The 21,218-nt window shown below is 35.5% G+C and overlaps 1 protein-coding gene across 9 annotated transcripts in view; it reads left to right on the top strand.

The window, feature by feature from the left end:
- PPP1R9A (protein phosphatase 1 regulatory subunit 9A) overlaps nucleotides 1-21,218 on the top strand; it is a 319,759-nt gene that overhangs the window by 192,763 nt on the left and 105,778 nt on the right. For 5 of the 9 annotated variants that reach the window (XM_055124178.1, XM_055124182.1, XM_055124180.1 and 2 more), the window contains exons 5-7: nucleotides 2,695-2,799; nucleotides 14,105-14,240; nucleotides 18,904-18,969. In XM_055124178.1, the coding sequence (XP_054980153.1) occupies nucleotides 2,695-2,799; nucleotides 14,105-14,240; nucleotides 18,904-18,969 (307 nt within the window). The remainder of the gene's footprint in view (nucleotides 1-2,694; nucleotides 2,800-14,104; nucleotides 14,241-18,903; nucleotides 18,970-21,218) is intronic. The other 4 variants (XM_055124185.1, XM_055124184.1, XM_055124186.1 and 1 more) reach the window with 1 other exon arrangement.

Here is a 21,218-nt window from a genome sequence, read left to right as displayed (position 1 = left end):
CTTGACTGACAGTTTTTATCTTAGAATATCTTGAACATGCTATTACATTATTTCCTGGCTGGCCTGATAAGACTGATGAATGTCTGATAATAGGAGTTACCTTAATAAATTTTATCCTACCCCCCTCCTTCAGCCTTCATCTGTTGTCTTGAACTATATAGAGTGATATATAACTAATGCGATCTCTTTGAATTTACATAGCCAGCCTTATGGTCTTGTAGTCAGCACCTTTCCCAGGTTTGGCGTGTTTGCTGCTATTATTTCTTTGAATAAGGTATTTTTTTTCTATGTGTTCTTCCCAAGTTATTCATTAACTTATATTGTCTTTTTATTTTTCCTTTTTGTGTCACACCCGGCAATGCACAGGGGTTAGTTCTGGCTCGTGCCAGAACATATATATTTATAATATATATTATATAACATATAATAAAATATATATATAATAAAGCATGAAGGGACCGGCAGAGAAACCCAGGTGTGTGGGACCCAGGGCTGTGATCTCCAAGCCTGCTCAGATTGGGACTGGGGCTTCTCCAGCCAGACCCCCCATTTTCCAGTAGCTTGACAGACACACCTGTTATCCTACCCACAACTGCCCTCAGGGCCATGTAATCCCACCAGTGGCCAACATCCAGAGACTATAAGACCAAGCTCCCAGAAGAGAGCGATATAGTGTCTCTTGCCCCCCCGCCCCCCGCGTCTGGCTGTCTTACCTAGGCCCCTCGGATGGAACGGGTTGCCTTTCCCTCCCTGCCCCAAACAGAGCCTTGACAGTTGAAGACCTCCAGAATTCAGCCACAGCCATGCTCAAGGCCACTCTCCACACACTTGGACGAGCCTCAAGCATGAAGGGAATGGCAGAGGAACCCAGGTGTGCGGGACCTGGGGCTGAGATCTCCAAGCCTGCTTGGTTTGGCACTAGGCCTTCTCCAGCCAGACCCCCCATTTTCCAGTAGCTTGGCAGCCACACCTGCAAACTGCCCGCAATGCTGTGTAATCCCACCAACAACCAACATACAGAGACTATAAGACCAAGCTCCCCGAAGAGTTTATTGCCTTCATGGGACAGCCTTGCAAGCTCCCCTTGGTGTATTCATATCCCAAAATATAGTAAAAGATACATGCATACCTCTCAGGGAGCCCAGCAAGTCACTGAGAGTATCCCACCTGCACGGCAGAGCCTGGCAAGCTACCCGTGGTGTATTCAATATGCCAAAAACAGTCATGATAGGTCTCATTGCCCTGACCCTGAAAGAGCCTGCAATCATTGGGAATAAGGAGAGGCTGCTAAAATCTCAGGGCTGAGTGTAATAGAGACGTTACTGGTACCCACTCGAATAAATCAACGAACAACGGGATGACAGTGATACAGTGATAATAAAACATAACACTACATAATTGCAAGATTATCTAGATAGAATGTACTTATAACCTTGGCTAAGTTCTACATATAATGTTGGATGAAGCAAATTAAATTATATAAGGGAAGGTATATGTCATAATATTTGAAGACTGCAAGTGTACATATATTAAGCCTAGTCATGCTTGAGTTTTATTTCTTTGTCAAAAATCAATAAAATGTCTAAAAATATAAATTAGTATTATGTTCTCTTTGTGGAAATGTTGGGAAAATAGAATTAGAGACGAATTTTAAAGGCGCATAAGCTTTTACATAATGTACTTCTTTAGAAAAATTGGACTCAGATATTACACAGTGATAAGATTTTACCAACTCATTTTTACCAACATGAGTATTTATCATCTAATTTCTCTTTTTTTCTCCATGATTGAATACTTCAATTTGAAAAATATAACTGGTACATATAAAAATATAAATGTAAATATATTAATACTGTGTGACTCTAATGCTGAATATTGCTTCTAATGATAACTGTATTTTCATAGACAGTGAACATGCATGTTTTTGTAAAGGCATGTGTAAATAGATACACATGCATTATAGACATCCCTATATATCTAGTAAAACAAATATGTGTGTATAAGTATGTGCATACATATTCATTACATAGTTGAACAGTCCAACTGCAAAGATGTACAACTTCTGATTAGAGAGAATTCCTTGCAATTTTTGTTGATATTCCTAGGTTTTCCTTGATGGGTGTGGCACTGTGGAATAGACTAGAAATGAGCATAAAGAGTATTTTAGTAGTATTTGTTAGGCATTTACTATTAATGAAAAATTATGTAAGTATGAGAATATTAGAAATTATAATTATTTATTGCTCCAACTCAGGTTCGAATCTTCTGCCCTCTCGGAGAGCCCTGCAGGCTACCGAGAGTATCTCACCCACACAGCAGAGCTTGGCAAGCCACCTGTGGTGTATTCAGTATGCCAGAAACAGTAGTAACAAGTCTCAGTGGAGACGTTACTGGTGTCCGCTTGAGCAAATCGATGAGCAATGGGATGACAGTGATGACAGCGACAGTGGAACAATTATTTATAATTAGAATATGGATATAGTGTAAACTGAAAATTATAGTGTCGCTATTCCTGTTCAGAATAATTTTTAATTAAGCATTTCTCTAAGACCTGTAACTTACATAAAAAGACAAAATTTTCATAAATTATTTTATGAAATAAAATCAAGTATAGTCAACTCATTTCTGTCTGGGTAATTCTAATACATTGTCAGAAAATTTAAAAGTGTTGTTTTTTTCTTTCTTGTCCTGAAGAATACAAGTGAATGACCAAATTGTAGAAGTGGATGGAATCAGCTTGGTGGGCGTCACACAGAATTTTGCTGCAACTGTTCTCAGAAACACCAAGGGCAATGTCAGGTAAATATGTGGTTTCGAATGCCTGTATTTGAGCATGTTTTCTTAAACTTTATTTTTTTGCAATTACACCTTAAAAATATGTATAAATAATTACAAAGAGAATTTTGTCTAAATACTAAAGTTTGCAATTAGCTTTAATGTTTTCTTTGTGAATTAGCTCGTACTAATATTTAAAATGGAAAGTTATTACATTCTAGAAATATATAGGGGTCTGGAGTGATAGTACAGCAGGTAGAGCGTTTGCCCTGCATGTGGCCAACCCGGGTTTGATCCTCAGCATCCCATATGGTCCCCCAAGCACCGCCAGGAGTGATTTCTGAGTGCAGAGCCAGGAATAACCCCTGAGCATTGCTGGATGTGACCCAAAAAGTCCCCCACCCCAAATAGAAATATATAGAGACATGATATACAGTGTGATCAATCCTGTTGCTCATCGAATTGTTCCTCCAGGCACCAGTAACATCTCCATTGTGAGATTTGTTGTTACTGTTTTTGGTATATCAAATGCACCACGGGTAGCTTGCCAGGCTCTGCCGTGTGGGTGGGATACTCTTGATAGCTTACCAGGCTTCTTTGAGAGGGACAGAGGAATCGAACCCAGGTCTGAACTATATTAGTGTGCCTTATTTCTAGTTTTATAAAAATTTCGAGGAAGATAAAATTTCTAAGTATGTCTTCAGTAAATATGAATTTAGCACCCAAATCCTGAGAGTAAATGCAGCTATACAGTAAATTGGACTGAAATAATTATACACACATGTCCAGTGCTGCATGTTATTTAGACAAATAGGCTGAAGGATTTGGTATTTAATGGGTTCATTTTCAAAATCTCTTTATTATTTAATGAACAAACCAGGAAGAATCTTTGGTAAGTTGTAACTTTCCAACATAATAAGACAGGGGATACATTCTTTGAAACTTGAAATAGTAGCTTGGAAAGCAAATAAAAGTGCATTACTAAAACAACGAAGGTCAAGTCTGAAATAACTTTTGTTTGGCCTAAACTTATTTTTTAATATAGCATTTTTTATGTCTTATACTTTGCCATAAATTCGTATGAAAGAACACATAAGGGATTTTATTTAGTATGTGCAGTTATGAAAGTGTTTTAGTGTTATGTTCATCAAAGTGAAACTGCCAAATATTCTGGAAATTGATGAGTCAATATAGCTATAGGAAGGTAAAAGAATTTTATTGCTGTATATTTTATAGAGGCATGAGTTTAAGTTTTGCCTTGCATACAGCCAATGTGAGTTCAATCCCTGGCATATGGTTTCCGGAGGACCATCAGGAGTAATTCCTGAGTACAGAGTCAGGAGTGACCCTTGACCATTGCCAGCTGTGACCTAAAAAGCTAATAAATGAATAAATAGAATTAATTACATTTAAAAAATTGGTTAAAGGACTCATGTAACTAGACAATCTCCACACAGAAATAAAATTTTGACATACAGCTGCAGCATGAGAAAGATAAACATTGAAGGGAAAGATCTGGAGGACTTGAACATAGACCATCTTCCTAATACTTAATGATCTCTAGATTACAAACAATCATTGATGGGTGCATGAATTACCTCTGTACCAAAATTATAAAGTCTTTGTGTGGCAGAGTGTTGTATGTTATTTGGATCTAGTCATGTACCATGCTACCACTGGAGAAAAAAGAGACTCCACCAAATCCAACGGAAGTTCTTATTTTTATCAGATAGTTCTTATAGGCAGGTATATATTGCTTTGAAACAATACACAAACCATCTTTGGAACTAACATCATATATTCTTGTAAGGATATTTCATAGATTTGACCTCAGGTTAGGACCATGCTTCAGGCAACACTCTAGGCAATCCAGATTGACTCAGATCAACTCATGCTGTATAATACATTGTACACATTTACTGTTTTCATTTGATTTTGGATTCAAACTATTTAGTGCCATTTAACCGTAAATTTTAATGTAGCAGTTACTAGAAAACTACTGTAGCAGGTGCTTAGAAGCATGTACTCTTTTATTGATAAAAATTAACTGGTCAGATATACTATAACTTAAAAATTAAAATAGTTAATTCTGGTCTTATACTCATAAGATTCTGCATCATGTAAAATATGACTTAAATAGTTTAGATTCAGTTCCTTGTAATCAGCATATCTACCTATTTATAGTCAGCTTTCTGTTAGAATTAAGATTAAATGATGTTTGTTTCTTGGATTCTTAATAGATTGCAATGTTTGTTGATCCGTATTTGTTTTAGGAAAATTATAAATCTTAAAACTTTAAAAACTCATTGAAAACCTAGGAAACGTGCTAACCTATGAAGTATTTTATTTTGAACAGGAAAAAGGAGAAAAGGACGAACCAAATAAGTATAAATCTTGTAATTTGTTTGTTTTTGCAGGAGGGAATATGTGGGGTTCGGTGGCGATTGGGGAGGTAGAATCAGGAGAAAGGGAATGTTACTAATGAAGTGCACCATTTAGCCATGTTAAATTTGATGTCATTTAAAAATATACAAAAAAATAAAAAACCCGACTTGGGGACCGGAGGTATAGTATAGCAGATAGGGCATTTGCCTTGCATATGGCCTACCCAGACTTGATTCCCGGCATCCCACATGATCCCCCAAGTCCTGCCAGTAGTAATTCCTTAGAGCAGACCTAGAAGTAACCCCTAAGCACCGCGGGGTGTGGCCCATAGAGCAAAATAAATAAAGAAATAGAAAATCTATATGGATATGGCAGTAGGACAATGGATATACTCCTTAGGCTCAAACAAAAATGCAGAAGAGGGATACACAGGTTTGGGACCAAAACAACTGAACAAGGTCCACAAATGTATTGGTAATTGAATATAAAACTTTGAAACTCTGAGAATGTATTAGCAAAGATGTAAACAGATGAAGATCCTGAAAGAAAAGATGTTAGATGATACAATCAACATATTTCCTGTAGGTGCTGCTTTGACAAGACATTACAGAAGAAATAAAGAAACTAAATTATAGGGGATAGACTGATAGCACAGTGGGGAAGGTGTTTGCCTTTGCACATGGCCAACCCGGGTTCGATCACCAGCATCCTCTGTGCTCCCCTGAGCACTGCCAGGAATAATACTTGAGTGCAGATCCAAGAATAACCCCTGAGCATCACCGGGTGTGATCCAAACAAAGCAAAAAAAAAAGAAATAATAACAAAATTTTCCAAATCTAATTATTCAATTAAGTATTAAAAAAAACAATCACAAATCTATTTATAGACTATTTTCCAAACCTAATTATTCAATTAAGTATTAAAAAATACAGTTGCAAAAATATAATCAATTTATTATACCTGAAAATATTTTTTTAAAACAGTAATTATAAAAATATTTGAAAAATTGGGGGCTGGAGTGATAGCCAGCAGTGATAGCTATCACTCCAGCACAGAGGGTAGGGCGTTTGCCTTGCACACGGCCGACCCAGGTTCGATTCCCAGCATCCCATATGGTCCCCTGAGCACCACCAGGGTTAATTCCTGAGTGCATAGCCAGGAGTAACCTCTGAGCCTTTTGGGTGTGACCCAAAAAAGAAAAAAAAATATTTGAAAAATTGAAAAATTCTCAAGGTCTTTGAATAAAATTAACATCAAATTTCTGATTACCAACTGTAGGCATTTAAACATAAGCAGAAGAGAATACATATGTTTCCTTTTATGAGATAAGTCTACCATTATGCAAAATCAGAAAAGATATAAAAACAAAAAGTATTGCACACCAGTATTACTCATACATATAAATGCAAAGCTCCATCATAAATTAAAGTTACTGTCACTGTCATCCTGTCATTCATCAATTTGCTCAAGCGGGCACCAGTAACATCTCCATTGTGAGACTTGTTGTTACTGTTTTTGGCATGTTGAATTCGCCACGGGTAGCTTGCCAGGCTCTGCTGTGCGGATGAGATACTCTCGGTAGCTTTCCGGGCTCTCCGAGGGGGATGGAGGAATCGAGCCTGGGTCAGCATCGTGCATTGCAAACACCCCACCTACTGTGCTATTGCTCCATTAAAGTTAGGATCTATTAAAAAAGTTGATAAATTATGCCCAGGTGACATTTAGTTTTGGAATACATAGTTGGATTAATTTTTAAAAATAAGTTTTAACAGCTCTTAATTCTCGTTTCATCATGGGATTAATACCCCATCCAGAGAATACACATCTAAGTCAGAATACTCTGCGAAAGAGGACCAATAGGCATTGGAACAAGGTTTTCAAAAGGAAATTGATAGTTAAGGGGTTACATGAAGCTTCCAACATGGGAAGAGATTGCTTTAATAACACTAGTGAAAACCATGGGCTAGAGCAGTAGCACAGCGGTAGGGCATTGGCCTTTCACAAGGCCTACCCGTGTTCGATTCCTCCGCCCCTCTTGGAGAGCCTGGCAAGCTACTGAGAGTATCACGCCCACATGGCAGAGCCTGGTAAGCTACCCGTGGTGTATTGGATGTGCCAAAACCAGTAACAAATAAGTCTCACAATCGAGAGACGTTACTGGTGCCCGCTCGAACAAATCGATGAGCAATGGGATGACAGTGAGAGTGACAGTGAAAACCACCTTCCATGGGAAGGGACTAAATAGGAGAGTAAGACAATTTCTCAGACAATTTCACAGACAATTTCTGTGCCATTAATGAACCTAGTGGAAATCTTGGGCCTCCTCTCCTAACACCTGTTCAGCAACAAGGAATTTACCTGGGAGAGGATTGGCAGCTTTACTTCATGCAAATGATCAAATGCTCAAATTTTCAAGGTATAAATATATATTGGTTCTTATTGATAGCTTCAGTGGATGGGCGGAAGCTTTTCCAATCTGAGAAGTGGCTTGGTGCTTCTATGCTATTAGGAAAATCTGGACACAGGAAGTAATTTTCTATCAACCATGGGTGAAGCAGTTATTCCTTTCCACTGTTTTTGTGATAGAAATGGGTACGGCATTATGTTGCTTTGGTTTCTGTTGCTTTAACTCTTATGTTTTCTAACACAGCAAACTATTCTGTCAGAAAGGACCTTCTACTCCTCCAGCGTCTAATCATTTCAAAGTAACATTCCTCAGTCTAATTGATGATTTATGCCCTCAAATTGAAACTGAGTACCTACATATATAGACTTTATAGGGCCACACCAAAAGAAAGAGGTGTTTGTCTAATATTTTATGCTCAGGTAGAAATTTTCATTTCAAACAAGTGCTGAAATTAGTCTGAGGTGGCCCACAGTCCCTCCCAGCAAGTAAGTTTTGCTGTGTAGCCTCTCAGAAATTCCGAGCCTTTCTTTTTTAATTGGAAGATTGAGTATTCTCTGGAACGGCAACCCCCCCTCCCACTTTCAAAACTTAAAGTGAGCTCCTTCTGCTGTAGAATTTAGAATCCTAAAGTCAGGGCTGTAACTCAGCCCTAGCAATTGCGAGGCCATGGGTTCAATTCAAAGCACCAGGAAAAAAAAGTAATGAAACTTTTTAAATAAAAAAATTTAGAAAATTGTGTGACATTTTCGTAGAGCTAAGTGCACACTTAAATACACTTAATTAAGACCCCGCAGATCAATGTATTAGATATATTAGATGTACCAATGAATTCAGAACTCCTGAGTTTTTTTAATTTGGCTTTTGTTCTTGTAACTTGTAGCCATCCAATTAAGAGATCATTTTATTCCTGTGGAATGAGAGAAATAGAATAATTTTTAAAAGTTAGATATAGTTGTCAAATAATCCGATACTAACAGAGCTAGCAGATGCAAAATCATTGAAAAAATTAAGTAGTGTGTTGTCTGCACGGAGCCAAGCAGCCCTCTGCCCTACTCACCCCAGTAAATTCTGTTGCCTCCTACTCATGGAGAAAATGAAAAATCTATGGTGCGCTGTCCCTGAACTTTCTGCTTTCCCACTTAATTATAAACTCACCTATACCTGTGTCCATCCTTGTCTTTGCCATGGAAAGAGCTGCCTCACCTCCAACAAGAATAGTTTATTACTGTAGTTGTGCAACTTTTTCTTTATACAGAGCGTAGGGCGGGTGTTTGCCTTGCACGCAGCTGACTCGGGTTGGATTCCTCTGTCCCTCTCGGAGAGCCCAGCAAGCTACCAAGAATATCCCTCCGCCCGAGCAGCAAAGCCTGTCAAGCTCCTTGTGGCGTATTCATTCGATATGCCAAAAAATAATAACAAGTCTCACAATGGAGACATTACTGGTGCCTGCTTGAGCAATTCGATGAGCAATGGGATGACAGTGATACAGTGATACAGTAGATATCAAAAAATTATAAATTTAGAGATATAAAGGAATTTCCTCAATGTGATAAATACCAATTAAATTAGTCTAGAGTAAATGAACCACTCTATCACTGTATCACTGTCATCCCGTTGATCATCGATTTGCTTGAGCGGGCACCAGTAACATCTTCATTGTGAGACTTTGTTTTTGGCATATTGAATACACCACAGTAGTTTGCCAGGCTCTGATGTGTGGGCCAGAAACTCTCGGTAGCTTGCCGGGCTCTCTGAGAGGGCCGGAGGAATTGAACCCAAGTCAGCCATATGCAAGGCAAATGCCCTATCCCCTGTGCTATTGCTCCAGCCCAGTGAATGAATAAATATCTTTTTTGGAGAGGGGTGGTTCACACCCATCAGTCCTCAGGGCTTACTCCTGGCTCTGAACTCATGAATCACTCTAAATGGTGATTGGGAATCATATGGGGTGCTGGGCATAGAACCCAGGTCAGCTTGGGTAAGGCAAGCCCTCTACCCTCTATACTATCTCTCCAGCCCCTACGTATCATTTTGATGGTGAATAGCTAACTGTTCTCTTCTAAGTATAAAAACAATTCAAATATATACACTTCACTGATGCTAACCTATATCAAACTGGAATTAATAGTTGATTTAGTGAGGCAATAATAAGAAATACAAAGTACATTGTTTTTAAAGAGGAAATACAGCTATTCACAGATGGCATGGGCATCTATGTAAAAAATCCAAAGAAATATACCAAAGATGCTGTTAAAACTAGTAAATGAGTAAAACAATATTATAGGACAGGAAATAGGTTGATATACCAAAACCTCATCTTTATCAGTTTCTATATAATAACACAAAATCATTTGTGCCATGGCGTATTCGATATGCCAAAAACAGTAACAACAAATCTCACAATGGAGATGTTACTGGTGCCCGCACGAGCAAATTGATGGGATAATAGTGATACAGTGATTCATTTACTTTAGACTAATTTAGTTGATATTTATCACATTGAGGAAATTCCTTTATATTTCTAAATTTATAATTTTTTATACCTACTAACATTGAAGATGTCAAAATAAGAACTATTTAAGAATAAATATTCCATAACATGGTGAACTTAATTAAACTACGTCTGAGAGAAAATAAACACAATCTTAAATAATTAAAATAGATAATAATGCTCATTAATATTAAAATTTTAATTTCCCCATATCTTCACATTAAATACAGAGGACTGGTATTATAGTAGTAGTGTGCTAGATTATGGGTTTGAACCTCATCACATCATTCCTCTATCAGAACCTCTGCTGAGAGTATTCTGGTGGGATTTCCTCTGCTGGGAGTCATTTATTAAATGCTTCTGAAATAATCAAATGACCAGTTTTTTTTTACAGCAAAACAAAGCAAAAAATAAACCCTTGATCTTTATTCTGTAATGTACAAACATTAAGTCAAGTATTTCAAAATTGGTAAAGTTGCAGTAGCTCAAAAAAGTAAAATTTCTATCACTGTATCACTGTATCACTGTGATCCCATTGCTAATTGATTTGCTCAAGTGGGCACCAGTAATGTCTCCATTGTGAGACTTGTTGTTACATTTTTTTTTTACCCCCCACCCCTTGTTGTTACTGCTTTTGGCATATCAAATACACCAGGGGTAGGTTGCCAGGCTTTGATATGCGGGCGAGATACTCTCGGTTGCTTGCTGGGCTCTCTGAGAGGGGCAGAGGAATCTAACTTGGGTTGGCTGCATGCAAGGCAAACAAACGCCCTACCCGCTGTGAAAAATATTTGTTTAAAATATTATAATGAAAGAATGATTCTGTAAGTGATATTTAATTGCATCATAGCATCGCTCTTACGTTTTTTAGATTAGCTTAGTCAATAGTGAGAATAAAGATATTTTTGACAAAAGTTACCTTTGAGACTAGTGTATCATTTTTATTATACTACAGTATCTTTAAGTAAAGAAACTCACATAATGAATTTTGAAATATCCTCTCACTTCATTCACACAGATCATGTAGGATCTTTATAACTTCAATTTAGTAAATTGCAAATGCAATTTTAAAGTTCTTTAGTTTTTATTTGATAGTTTATCAGAGAATTTAATAAACCTCACTAATGAATCCCAAGTAATCTTATCATATAAACTACAAAGAATAGTACATGAACAATATAGTCTGATAATAAATGAAAAGGAAATGGAAACCTTGTTTATCTTCCTTTGCCTATAGCGTGTCAGTCTGAGAGGAAAAAGTTGTAGTTCTTAGTAAAATAAATCACACGAATACAAGATTAGTGTTAGAAAACAAGCCTTACTAACAACCAAACAATTGAGCAGAAACAGTGGTTGATTTGGTCACATTATTTTGGTTCACATTATTATTTGGTCACATTATTTTGAGACCACAGGAGGAGAATACCCTTATTTGGAACCACAACACCCAAAAGGAAAGAGAGATACCAAATTGGAATGCCCCGCTACAGAGGTGGGGTGGGGTGGGGGGATGGGACTGGGGAGGTGGGAGGGATATTGTGTTCATGGGTGGTGGAGAATGGACACTGGTGGAGGGATGGGCTCTTAAACATTGCACGAGCGAAAAACAAGCACGAAAATGTGTGAATCTGTAACTGTACCCTCACTGTGACTCACTAATTACAAAATAAATAAATTTAAAAAAAAGTTAACATACACTTGTCATCTGATTAATTCTGGTACAACAATATGTGGACTGGAGTGATAGCACAGAGGGTAGGGCGTTTGCCTTGCACGTGGCTGACCTGGGTTTGATTCATCCGTCCTTCACAGAGAGCCTGGCAAGCTACCAAGAGTATCCCACCCGCACAGCAGAGCCTAGCAAGTTACCTGTGTCGTATTTGATATGCAAAAAAGAGTAACAACAAGTCTTACAATGAGTCCTTACTGGTGGCTGCTCAAGCTAATCGATGAACAGTGCTACAGTGCTACAACAGTATATGTTCATTAATTAAAAAAAAAAGACAATTGCTCATGTTTACAATAGTATGGATAAATTTTCTAAAGTTTTATGGCAAGTAAAAAGCCAGACCCTCTTTGTTCTAATTATGTGAAACTCTAATATGCGCCCAGTCAGAATGATTTATTGGGAAGATACATGCTATATTTTGAGTTATTGGAAATATTCTCTATCTTTATTGATGTGGTGATTACAGAGTTATACACTTGTCAAATGCATCTAACTATACTTTGAAAATGTGCTTTTCTGTGTATAAATCATGCCTGAATAAGTTTGAAAATTATAGTATTTACAAATTCTATTTATAGTTGATTCCCAAAGGAAGATACCTGAAGCTAAATAAACACTAAGGCATAATTTCAAAGTCCTCTTTGAAACTACATAAAAAATATTTGTGCTAAGATAATTACTAGCATCTAACTACAAATATTTTTACCATTAGTTTATTAGTACATAGAATGGTGTAATGTTTAATTTAAGTTTTGATTTAGGGGCCTAGAGAGATAGTACAATGAATAAGGAATAATCAGGTTGGATCCCTTGCACCACATATCATCCCAGGAACACAGTCAAGAGTGATCTCTGAAGTCATAGCCAGGAGATCTCTGAGCATAGCTGGTATGGCACAAGCTGCCAACAACCCCCCCAAATTAAAATATAATAATTATATTTTATATATAATTATTACTCAATAATTATTGAGTATATAAACTTGGCACTGGAGCGATAGCACAGCAGGTAAGGCATTTGCCTTGCATGCAGCCAACTCAGGTTTGATTCCTCTGTCCCTCTCAGAGAGCCCGACAAGCTACTGAGAGCATCCCGCCTGCACAGCAGAGCCTGGCAAGCTACCTGTGGCGTATTCGATATGCCAAAGACAGTAACAACAAGTCTCACAATGGAGACCTTACTGGTGATCACTCAGCAAATCGATGAGCAACGGGATGACTGTGACTGTGACTGTTATATAAACTTGATAAATCAAAGAATAGTATTACTTAAGTGTAAAGCAAAATTGAACAAAGAATCACATTCAACATGCAACTTTGTAGCAAAGCTACCCAGGAGTCACATGATGTGTATTTTTAGAAAATCAGAATCCTTGGTGTAAGAAGATGTTAAAAAGAACACATAGCATTGATGAACGTTATCATAAGTGACTGTAGTTTTCATTAAGTGAAAGAAATCCATGGTTTTTCTTCAGACTTTTTTCTTGCAGAAATATTCAGCAAATATTTACCTTTTTCCACTTATTTTTGAAGACACACTATTCCTCATGCCATTTCTCTCTCCAAAATAAGAATGAATTTCTTCTTAATTTTAATTTTCTTATTTTAAAAGCATAAACAAAAATACCTCATTTGCTTCCCCTGTTCCCAATTTCCAGAGATATAGTAAATAAACAGAAGTACAGTAAATAAAGAGCTTCTCTTTTTTTTTTTTTTGGACTTTTTGTTTTGTTTGGGCCCACACCGGGCTGTGCTTTAGTCTTACTCCTGGCTCTGTGCTCAGGGATCACTCATGGTGGGTTTGGGGGACAGATGTGGTGCCAGGGATCAAACCTAGGTCGATCAGTTTCTTCCAAAGTAATAATATATATTTTTTAAATTATTTTATTTGGAGATTTCAGTTTATATATACATTTTTTTTCTTTTTGGGTCATACCCAGTGATGCACAGGGGTTACTCCTGGCTCTACACTCAGGAATTACTCCTGGTGGTGCTGGAGGACCATATGGGATTCTGGGAATCGAACCCGGGTGGGCCACGTGCAAGGCAAACGCCCTACCCGCTGTGCTATCACTCCAGCCCCCAATGTAATAATATTTTTATACTACTTTATGACTTTTTCTTTTTCCTTTCAACTGTGCCTTCAAAACTCACTTTATTCGGCTAAAACTTACCTTCAACCTAAGCACACCACTTAAAGTCTACAGGTGATTTTTTAAAGGTTGAGAGATGTTGATGAGCCCTCACGTTTATTTCTCTTTGCACGCTTTTTTTGCTGGAGAGTCTAACTGTATTAGTCTTCTCTAACTTTTCTACAGATTTGTTATTGGGCGAGAAAAACCAGGACAAGTAAGTGAGGTTGCCCAATTGATAAGCCAGACACTGGAACAGGAAAGACGCCAGAGAGAGCTACTTGAGCAGCACTATGCCCAGTATGATGCTGATGATGATGAGGTAAGGAGCACTTCTAAACCATCTTTTTCTGCATTCCATCAGTACATAGTTCTTTATACCGGTGTTGCAGGCTCTTTGCAATTTGTCAGATGAGAATGTGTCTGCATCTAAACTAACTGAGTAGAAGAAACAAGATTTTGAAATCAAATTCTCATTTACTACTCAATTCTAAAGTAATTGAAATAAATATTTTAAAATGCAAAAAAATGTGAATTGTAACCATATTGATGAAATTATGTGATTTTTAGTAGCTATCCTTTTTGTTAAGTTATAGTTTTTCTCTGCTTTGTATGTTTCCCCATTTCCACAACTTTTCTACAGTGAGTATATAATTTTTTATATACTAATTTCTTTTAAATCAGCATACATTTGGAGTGAAAAAATACACATATACATACAGTAACTTGCATAGAAAAGTACAAAAGATTTCTGAGTGTTGAGGGTTATTTTTATTTTCCAGGAAGAGAAAGTTCTTTGGATCTGTTCACTATGATTTGTGCTAACAGAGTGCAGAACAAAGTTTTCCACTAGTATATACTCCATAAAGTAGATACATATTGGAATAATTTTGCGTCTGCTTTCTGTATAAGATCAACTAAATTAATAGAAGCTATTCCCCAAGTGAAAACGGCTTTCCAGAATCCTTATGCATTTTAATATAATACAGATGCTACTCTATTTCTAATGTAAATACTAAATGTGCTTTTATAGGACACCACAGACTTTATTGTAAACATGTTTAAACATGTATGTGTATAATATTGGCATGTTGAAATGTCCATCATTAACTCACATGTAGTACTTCATACTCTATAAACACAGTAAATATTCATGTAAAACAAATATTCTTCCTTGTAAGGACAGTGGAACTTGATATATTTAACTCTGCTATCTGGATATATTCTTTAAACAGAATGTTTTTTTTTTCGGTTCCTAGTCAGAAAATAATGAAAATGAATAAGTAAATGCTCAAATATTTTTCATGCATTTTTTTCCCTGGGATGTTTTATGTCCAGTGTGTATTTTTATCTGCTTACAGTATAATGAGGGTGAATTATTGTAGTAGATAATTAAGAATGGTGCATCAGTTAACTTTGATCAAAGACTAATACATTAAGAAATGTTTATGCAAATATATTAGTCTTCTAGTATTCTATTAACTTGATTGAGTTTTTCACTCTCAGCGTTCACTTGAAATGGCAAATATTTACATTTGCTTGAATTTTGAAACCAAAAAATGAAATCAGTTTTATCACCTATTTGAAGTTTCATCTTTACTAGTTTTCAGTTCTCTTCATTAGTATTTGGTGTTTTATCAGAGACGGATTTGCTTTGGCTGCAAGTCTCTTTTAAGATTGAGAAGCCCATCATTCTTTGCAGGTTTAGTTTTTACCTGCTTCCTATCTTTAGGCAAGTTTGTTAATCTAGTTTGAGGGGAGAATAGGTGACATCAGGTGGACGGTGAAGAGCTTTCCGATCTTTGGGCCTCAGCCTTGGGCTTTAAGTATAGCAGTTGGGCTAAGATCTCTAAATTCATGCAAGAAGCCTTAAATTAGAGATTATGTCTAATATTTTTAAAATGGGAAAATAAGAAAATTGGTTTACTGATCAGATTTGTCTCCATGTTTTCACCTCAAGTGCTTTGGGAATAAGGTTTTCTTCCACAAATTTAGCAACTGTGAAAGGAATATTTGTTACTCAACATATACTTTGAGACCATCATATATTTTTGTTTGTTTATTTACCTTTGCTGTTTTTGGTAAGAAAAACAAAGTTGATATTCTTTGATGTTTCAAGGGGCAAATGTGGTAATTAAATATTCCCTATCATATACTTTGCAAGACTTTCCAGTATGCCTTTATGTAATTTTCATGCAGCTGGAAGAGGTTCATTTTCCTGGTTTTCTGTAACTGCAGCCATCACAGCTTTGTCTAGTGGCATGGTAGTAGAAACTGGTAGGTTAAGATGGAAGTTGGGTTTTGCTGGCTCCAAAACTGGACTCTGTAGCACAGTGCTCTGTGCTGTTTTGGAATGGGGTAGACTGATAGATAGGTCTGTCTGGATTTAGGGACATAAAAAATAACTGGGTAACATTGATGTTAAAAAAGAAGGCTCCAATTTTGGATTATGGAGTTTATTATAATACTTAGGTTCTGTAATTCTTTGATCTATATTTCTAATAATATAAAATTCAGTGAATATTGAAAATTAGGCAAATTCTTTATCTGTAAGTATCCTCTTAGAGCTTAAAGGTTGAGCTTTATAGCTGAGTATTCAGATAGTCTATGAGAAAAAGAGTTTAGCTTTAAGCTAAACTTTTTCTTATGTCTAAAGTTCTAGAAATAGTGCTTGCTGTTATTACTATCAGTAAGCTTCATCTCATTGAAAAGATCAAGATTTGTTTTTCATGCTCTTACTTTTCTCCCTCTTTTGTGTATTATTCACTATCTCACCAAAATTTGCCCACGAAAAAACAACTCTTAATAATTTGTACATAGAAGAGTTAAAAATTGTACAAGCAATACAATTTAGCTGATGTAAACGCTTTCTTGATTTAAATTTATGTTTTTGTCAAGCTATCAAGTGCTCTTGAATCTGTTTGAGTGTCACATACCTATTTTTTTATGCATTCCGTACCTTATATTAAAAAAGTAAAATGTTCAAGATAAGTGAGGAAATGAGAAGAACTTATATGGATTATCTAAAGGGTAACTGGTCTCTGAGTAATTGTGCTACTTTTGTATGCAATTGAACAACTTTCTGCTTTACTTACATTTGTTAATTCTGGATATAGGTAATCAGTCTCTTGGTTTCTTTCTCCTCTTAACTGTTTATAGAATGAGCTTATTATTTCAAGGTTAGATTCATTTTTTATTTGACAGTCTCCCAAGTGGCATTTCCTGCTCAAGTCAAGAATACTTGTAATTAGGAACAGAGAACATAGGTTTCATCCAAACCAAATTCATTTCCAAATCCAACTCTTGGGTCATCATTATCTACTAAAGGATAAATAACTTCTCTTTTTAGTCACATCATCTAAGAGATGGATTCTAATTCAAAAGCTGTCACACTGGCTGAGGGGAAATTATCTTTTAATTGCCTGCATAAAAAACATTACAATATCAAAAATATATCCCAAAATTGTTAAAGTACAGTGGTCCTCTATAAGACCATGTTTGTGATTAAGAACATTTATGACTTATAAGTATGTGATTAGATATACTTGTTTTAACACCTTAGAAAATATCATGTCACTCTCTAATAGGAATTGCAATAGACAGTCCTCCAAACTTGTTTAAATTTCTGCATTTTATACTTTTTAAAAAATGTTCTTACTTTAAGAATTTAAAATTAGCAGTAGTCATTTCAGTTTTAATTTGCATTCTTGTTTCTGTTCACTCTCTATTAAACAATTTTATTTTTTAAAGTTAAAATAACTCTGCCTGGAAGTTGAAGAATAAAAAGGGAGGAACATTAAAACAGTAGGAATTAAATCTGAAGAGCTAAATAATTTTAAATGTGTATATGAATATCTGTGATTAGTGATGCATTTTTATATTTAACAGATTAATTTACACTTATTTTCCTTTCTCTCTTTAACGACTCAAAAGGTAACCATGGAGGATTTCACTAAATCCCTCCGACAGTCAGCACTGTCCCACAAAGTTCTGGGGGTATGATAAATGTTTCAACTAGATTTTAATTTCAATAACAAATTTAACCTCCTGTGATATTCCACTATTATCAACACTTACCTTTTAGTGCTGGGAGATGTGATTCTTATTTTGCATGACACAGGTCATATAGCTGTAATCAGGGTGTCTGTTCTCATTGAAGAGCTTTATCTAACTTGAAATTATGTGGGTTCAAATTGGAAATAAAATACTATTGGTACTATACCAAATTTTAAATGGAAAATGCATATGGTTTTCTATTTAATGAGCCAGTTTATATATTTTTAAAATTTATGATTATTTTACTTATTTGAATTCCATTTAAAACAATGTTTCTTATATATTAAAGTCCTAGGTTATAGACGACATTTCAAAATCTCTTTAAACAGTAGTCTATAACAAGTAGTCTATAAATCTGGAAATTTAAGTCCCTTCTCTTAAAACATAATTTTATATATTTTAATTATCTTCTTTCATTACTGTCATTGCACCTATATCATAACAACATTAATTTATTTTTTAAAGTATTAAATGCAATTTAGAGCAGCTACCTACCTGGGTATGTAATTGTATTGCTTGTGGTAACATAATTATTAGAGGCAGAAATATGGAAGTTTTGGTTTGCATAACTGTTAAAAGGCTAATAAGAATACTGTTTTGTTTCAAAAAGCTTCAGAAAGCTTAAATTGGAATAATGTTTGCTGATACTGTGTGTACAAACAAAAGATTCTAATTGTATAGTGTGGCCTTTTTAATGGATGGCCTTTTAATAATGCGACTTTAATTATGTTTACTTTGTAATGTTTATGATGCTAAGAAACTAAGAAAAGAATCATTCTCTACGTTCTCGAAAGTGTACATTACAGCAAGCATCAGAACGTTAGTGCTTTGTTGTTGTTATTTTTTGTTGTTTTTTAATCCTTTATCATTAAACAGCTCTCTTTAGTGGGCAAAAAGTTTTCCTTAATTTTTGTTGTCGACCATTTTAGAACACAGTGACTGAATTGCAAGGAGTGCCTGGCAACTGCAATAATAATAACAACTATTTCCTTAAGGTTTGTTTTTTTTGTTTTGTTTTGGGTTTTTGTTTTGTTTTTCCCTGCTGGAAAGCAATGCTTATCTGTACCTTCTTGCTTTATGTGTGAAATTAAATATTGTCTGTGTTATATTAACTAGCTGTATCTCAGTGAATCTTCTCAAGATCAATGTGTTTTGTAAGTTGAATAATGGTTTTGAAATTGTCATTTAAAAAAGGTATTTAATTCTGAAACATAGCATATATTTTAGGCAAAGTCCTGCATTTTTACTCACTTGTTAATATTTAACCATGGATAATTTTAACCTCTAACTCTATAAACATTTTTGATTCAGGAGGAAGGGAAAAACATATCCAATAGTAGAACTAAATGATATTTGTGTAATGCATTATACCTAGTGATTGTTTTAAAATTCAGTTCTTTTCTTAGAAAAGAATATTTTGAAACAAAATTGCCTTAATTAAATATACTTGTGTTTGTTTTAGTAGTTTATATTTGCATGATTTACATGGCATACATACAAAATATTTTGAGATATTTCAACTCAAATAATAAAATAGTTCTATTTTAGCTGCCATTATCAGAGACAGCTAAACTTAATAATGAAATTCATGTATCTGCTTTTTTGGGGGGCAGGGGTTGGGGCCACACCTGGCAATGCTCAGGGGTTACCTCTGGCTCTGTGTTCATTAATTACTCCTGGCAATGCTCAGAGACCATATTGGATGCTGGAGATTGAACCAGTTTGGCTCTGTTCAAGGCAAATGCCTTACCTGCTGTACTATTGCTCTGACCCCAAAATCAACTATCTTTGAAAGTGAGGTTGTCTTATGTTAATTATAAGTGTATGAAAAATTGAGGAACATTTATTTTTATCAACTTGTTTACAGACTTTAATTTGATTGGAAACTTTAAGTCTGTTGCATTTAATTATATACTTCAGTTGTTGCTCCACAAATATATAATAATGATATTTTTCATTGAAACTCACACACACATACACACACACAACCTCAGTAAATAAGCGTACTTATCTTTCAAAATACTTTTAAAACATTGAGCTGGGCTAGAGAGATAGTACAGTGGATAAGGTGTTTTCCTACTATATGATTGACTTGAGTTTGGTCCTTTGCACTGTATATGGCCCCTCCAAGAGAAGAACTAGGTGTGCCTCTTTTAAAAAAATCATAAATAAAACAATCAAGCTAGAAAACATTGAGCATAGAAAGATGGATAGTGTCAAGGAGAAGAGAGATTCGAATAAGAATCTGTCTAATTACTCTCATCTTTTTGTAGCTTATTTTCCTAACTTTATCTTGTTTATAATAATTCAAGTGCTTTGTATATAATTTGTTATTTCCTAATTGCAACATTTATAGTGATATTTGTTTATAAGCCAGATACACATACCAAAAAATTTTAATTAGATTCTTCTATGCCATTAAGTTTCTCTGATAATGTTGATTTGTATTTTGTATAATTTTGTATTCTGGTGAGGAGACATAGATTTTTTCAGTGTTTAAAATGAAGTTGCACATCAACAAAAATAAACACAAATTACCATATTTTTCCAACTTTAAAGCACTTTGAAGTTGGATATGATTTTTTTTTTTACCAGAAAGTTCTAAAATGCGCAAAGTGAGAATTTGGATGGGTCTTGCTAATGTGGGATACCGCTCTACTTTTCTGTCAGTCATAGCGATCCTGTGGTTTTTCACATGTCTTTCTTTTTCCAGTTTTCTTTATCTTGAATGTCCTTCCTTCCACAGATTTTTGGTTGCCTTTTTTCACATTTCAGGTCACCTTTTTAGGTTTCACCTCCCTTCACACAACTTTGTTGGACTTCCACAGTTAGACTAGAACCCCCACCATCCTTTCTAATGTGTCAGAAGCACCGCATCTCTGTTAACATATAAATTAAAATTTAAAAGGAATAAATAAAACTTATTATTCACAAATATATATATATACTCCCAAAGTTTGTATATAGTCCCTTCAATAACCGAACATAGTGTACAAGAGATTTTCAGGAGATAAGACACTTTCCTTGCATGCTTCTCACCCTAGTTCAAACCCCAATACCACATCTACGCTTTCAGGAACTGCTGGGAGTTATTAGCCAGGAGTAAGTACTGCGTGTCACTACTGGGTTGGCTCAAAATCAAAATAATAATAAGAAAAAGAGAAGGAGGAAGAAGGAAAACAAGAGACTTTAATAGTTGGTCATTTTTGTCATGCAGGAGTGAATGTATTAGTGGATAGATTTA

This window comes from Sorex araneus, chromosome 1, assembly GCF_027595985.1.
Source record: "Sorex araneus isolate mSorAra2 chromosome 1, mSorAra2.pri, whole genome shotgun sequence".
In the NCBI taxonomy this organism is placed as follows: Eukaryota; Metazoa; Chordata; class Mammalia; order Eulipotyphla; family Soricidae; genus Sorex; species Sorex araneus.
Note: the sequence above shows the minus strand (reverse complement) of the source record. Positions and strands in the feature narration are given on the sequence as shown.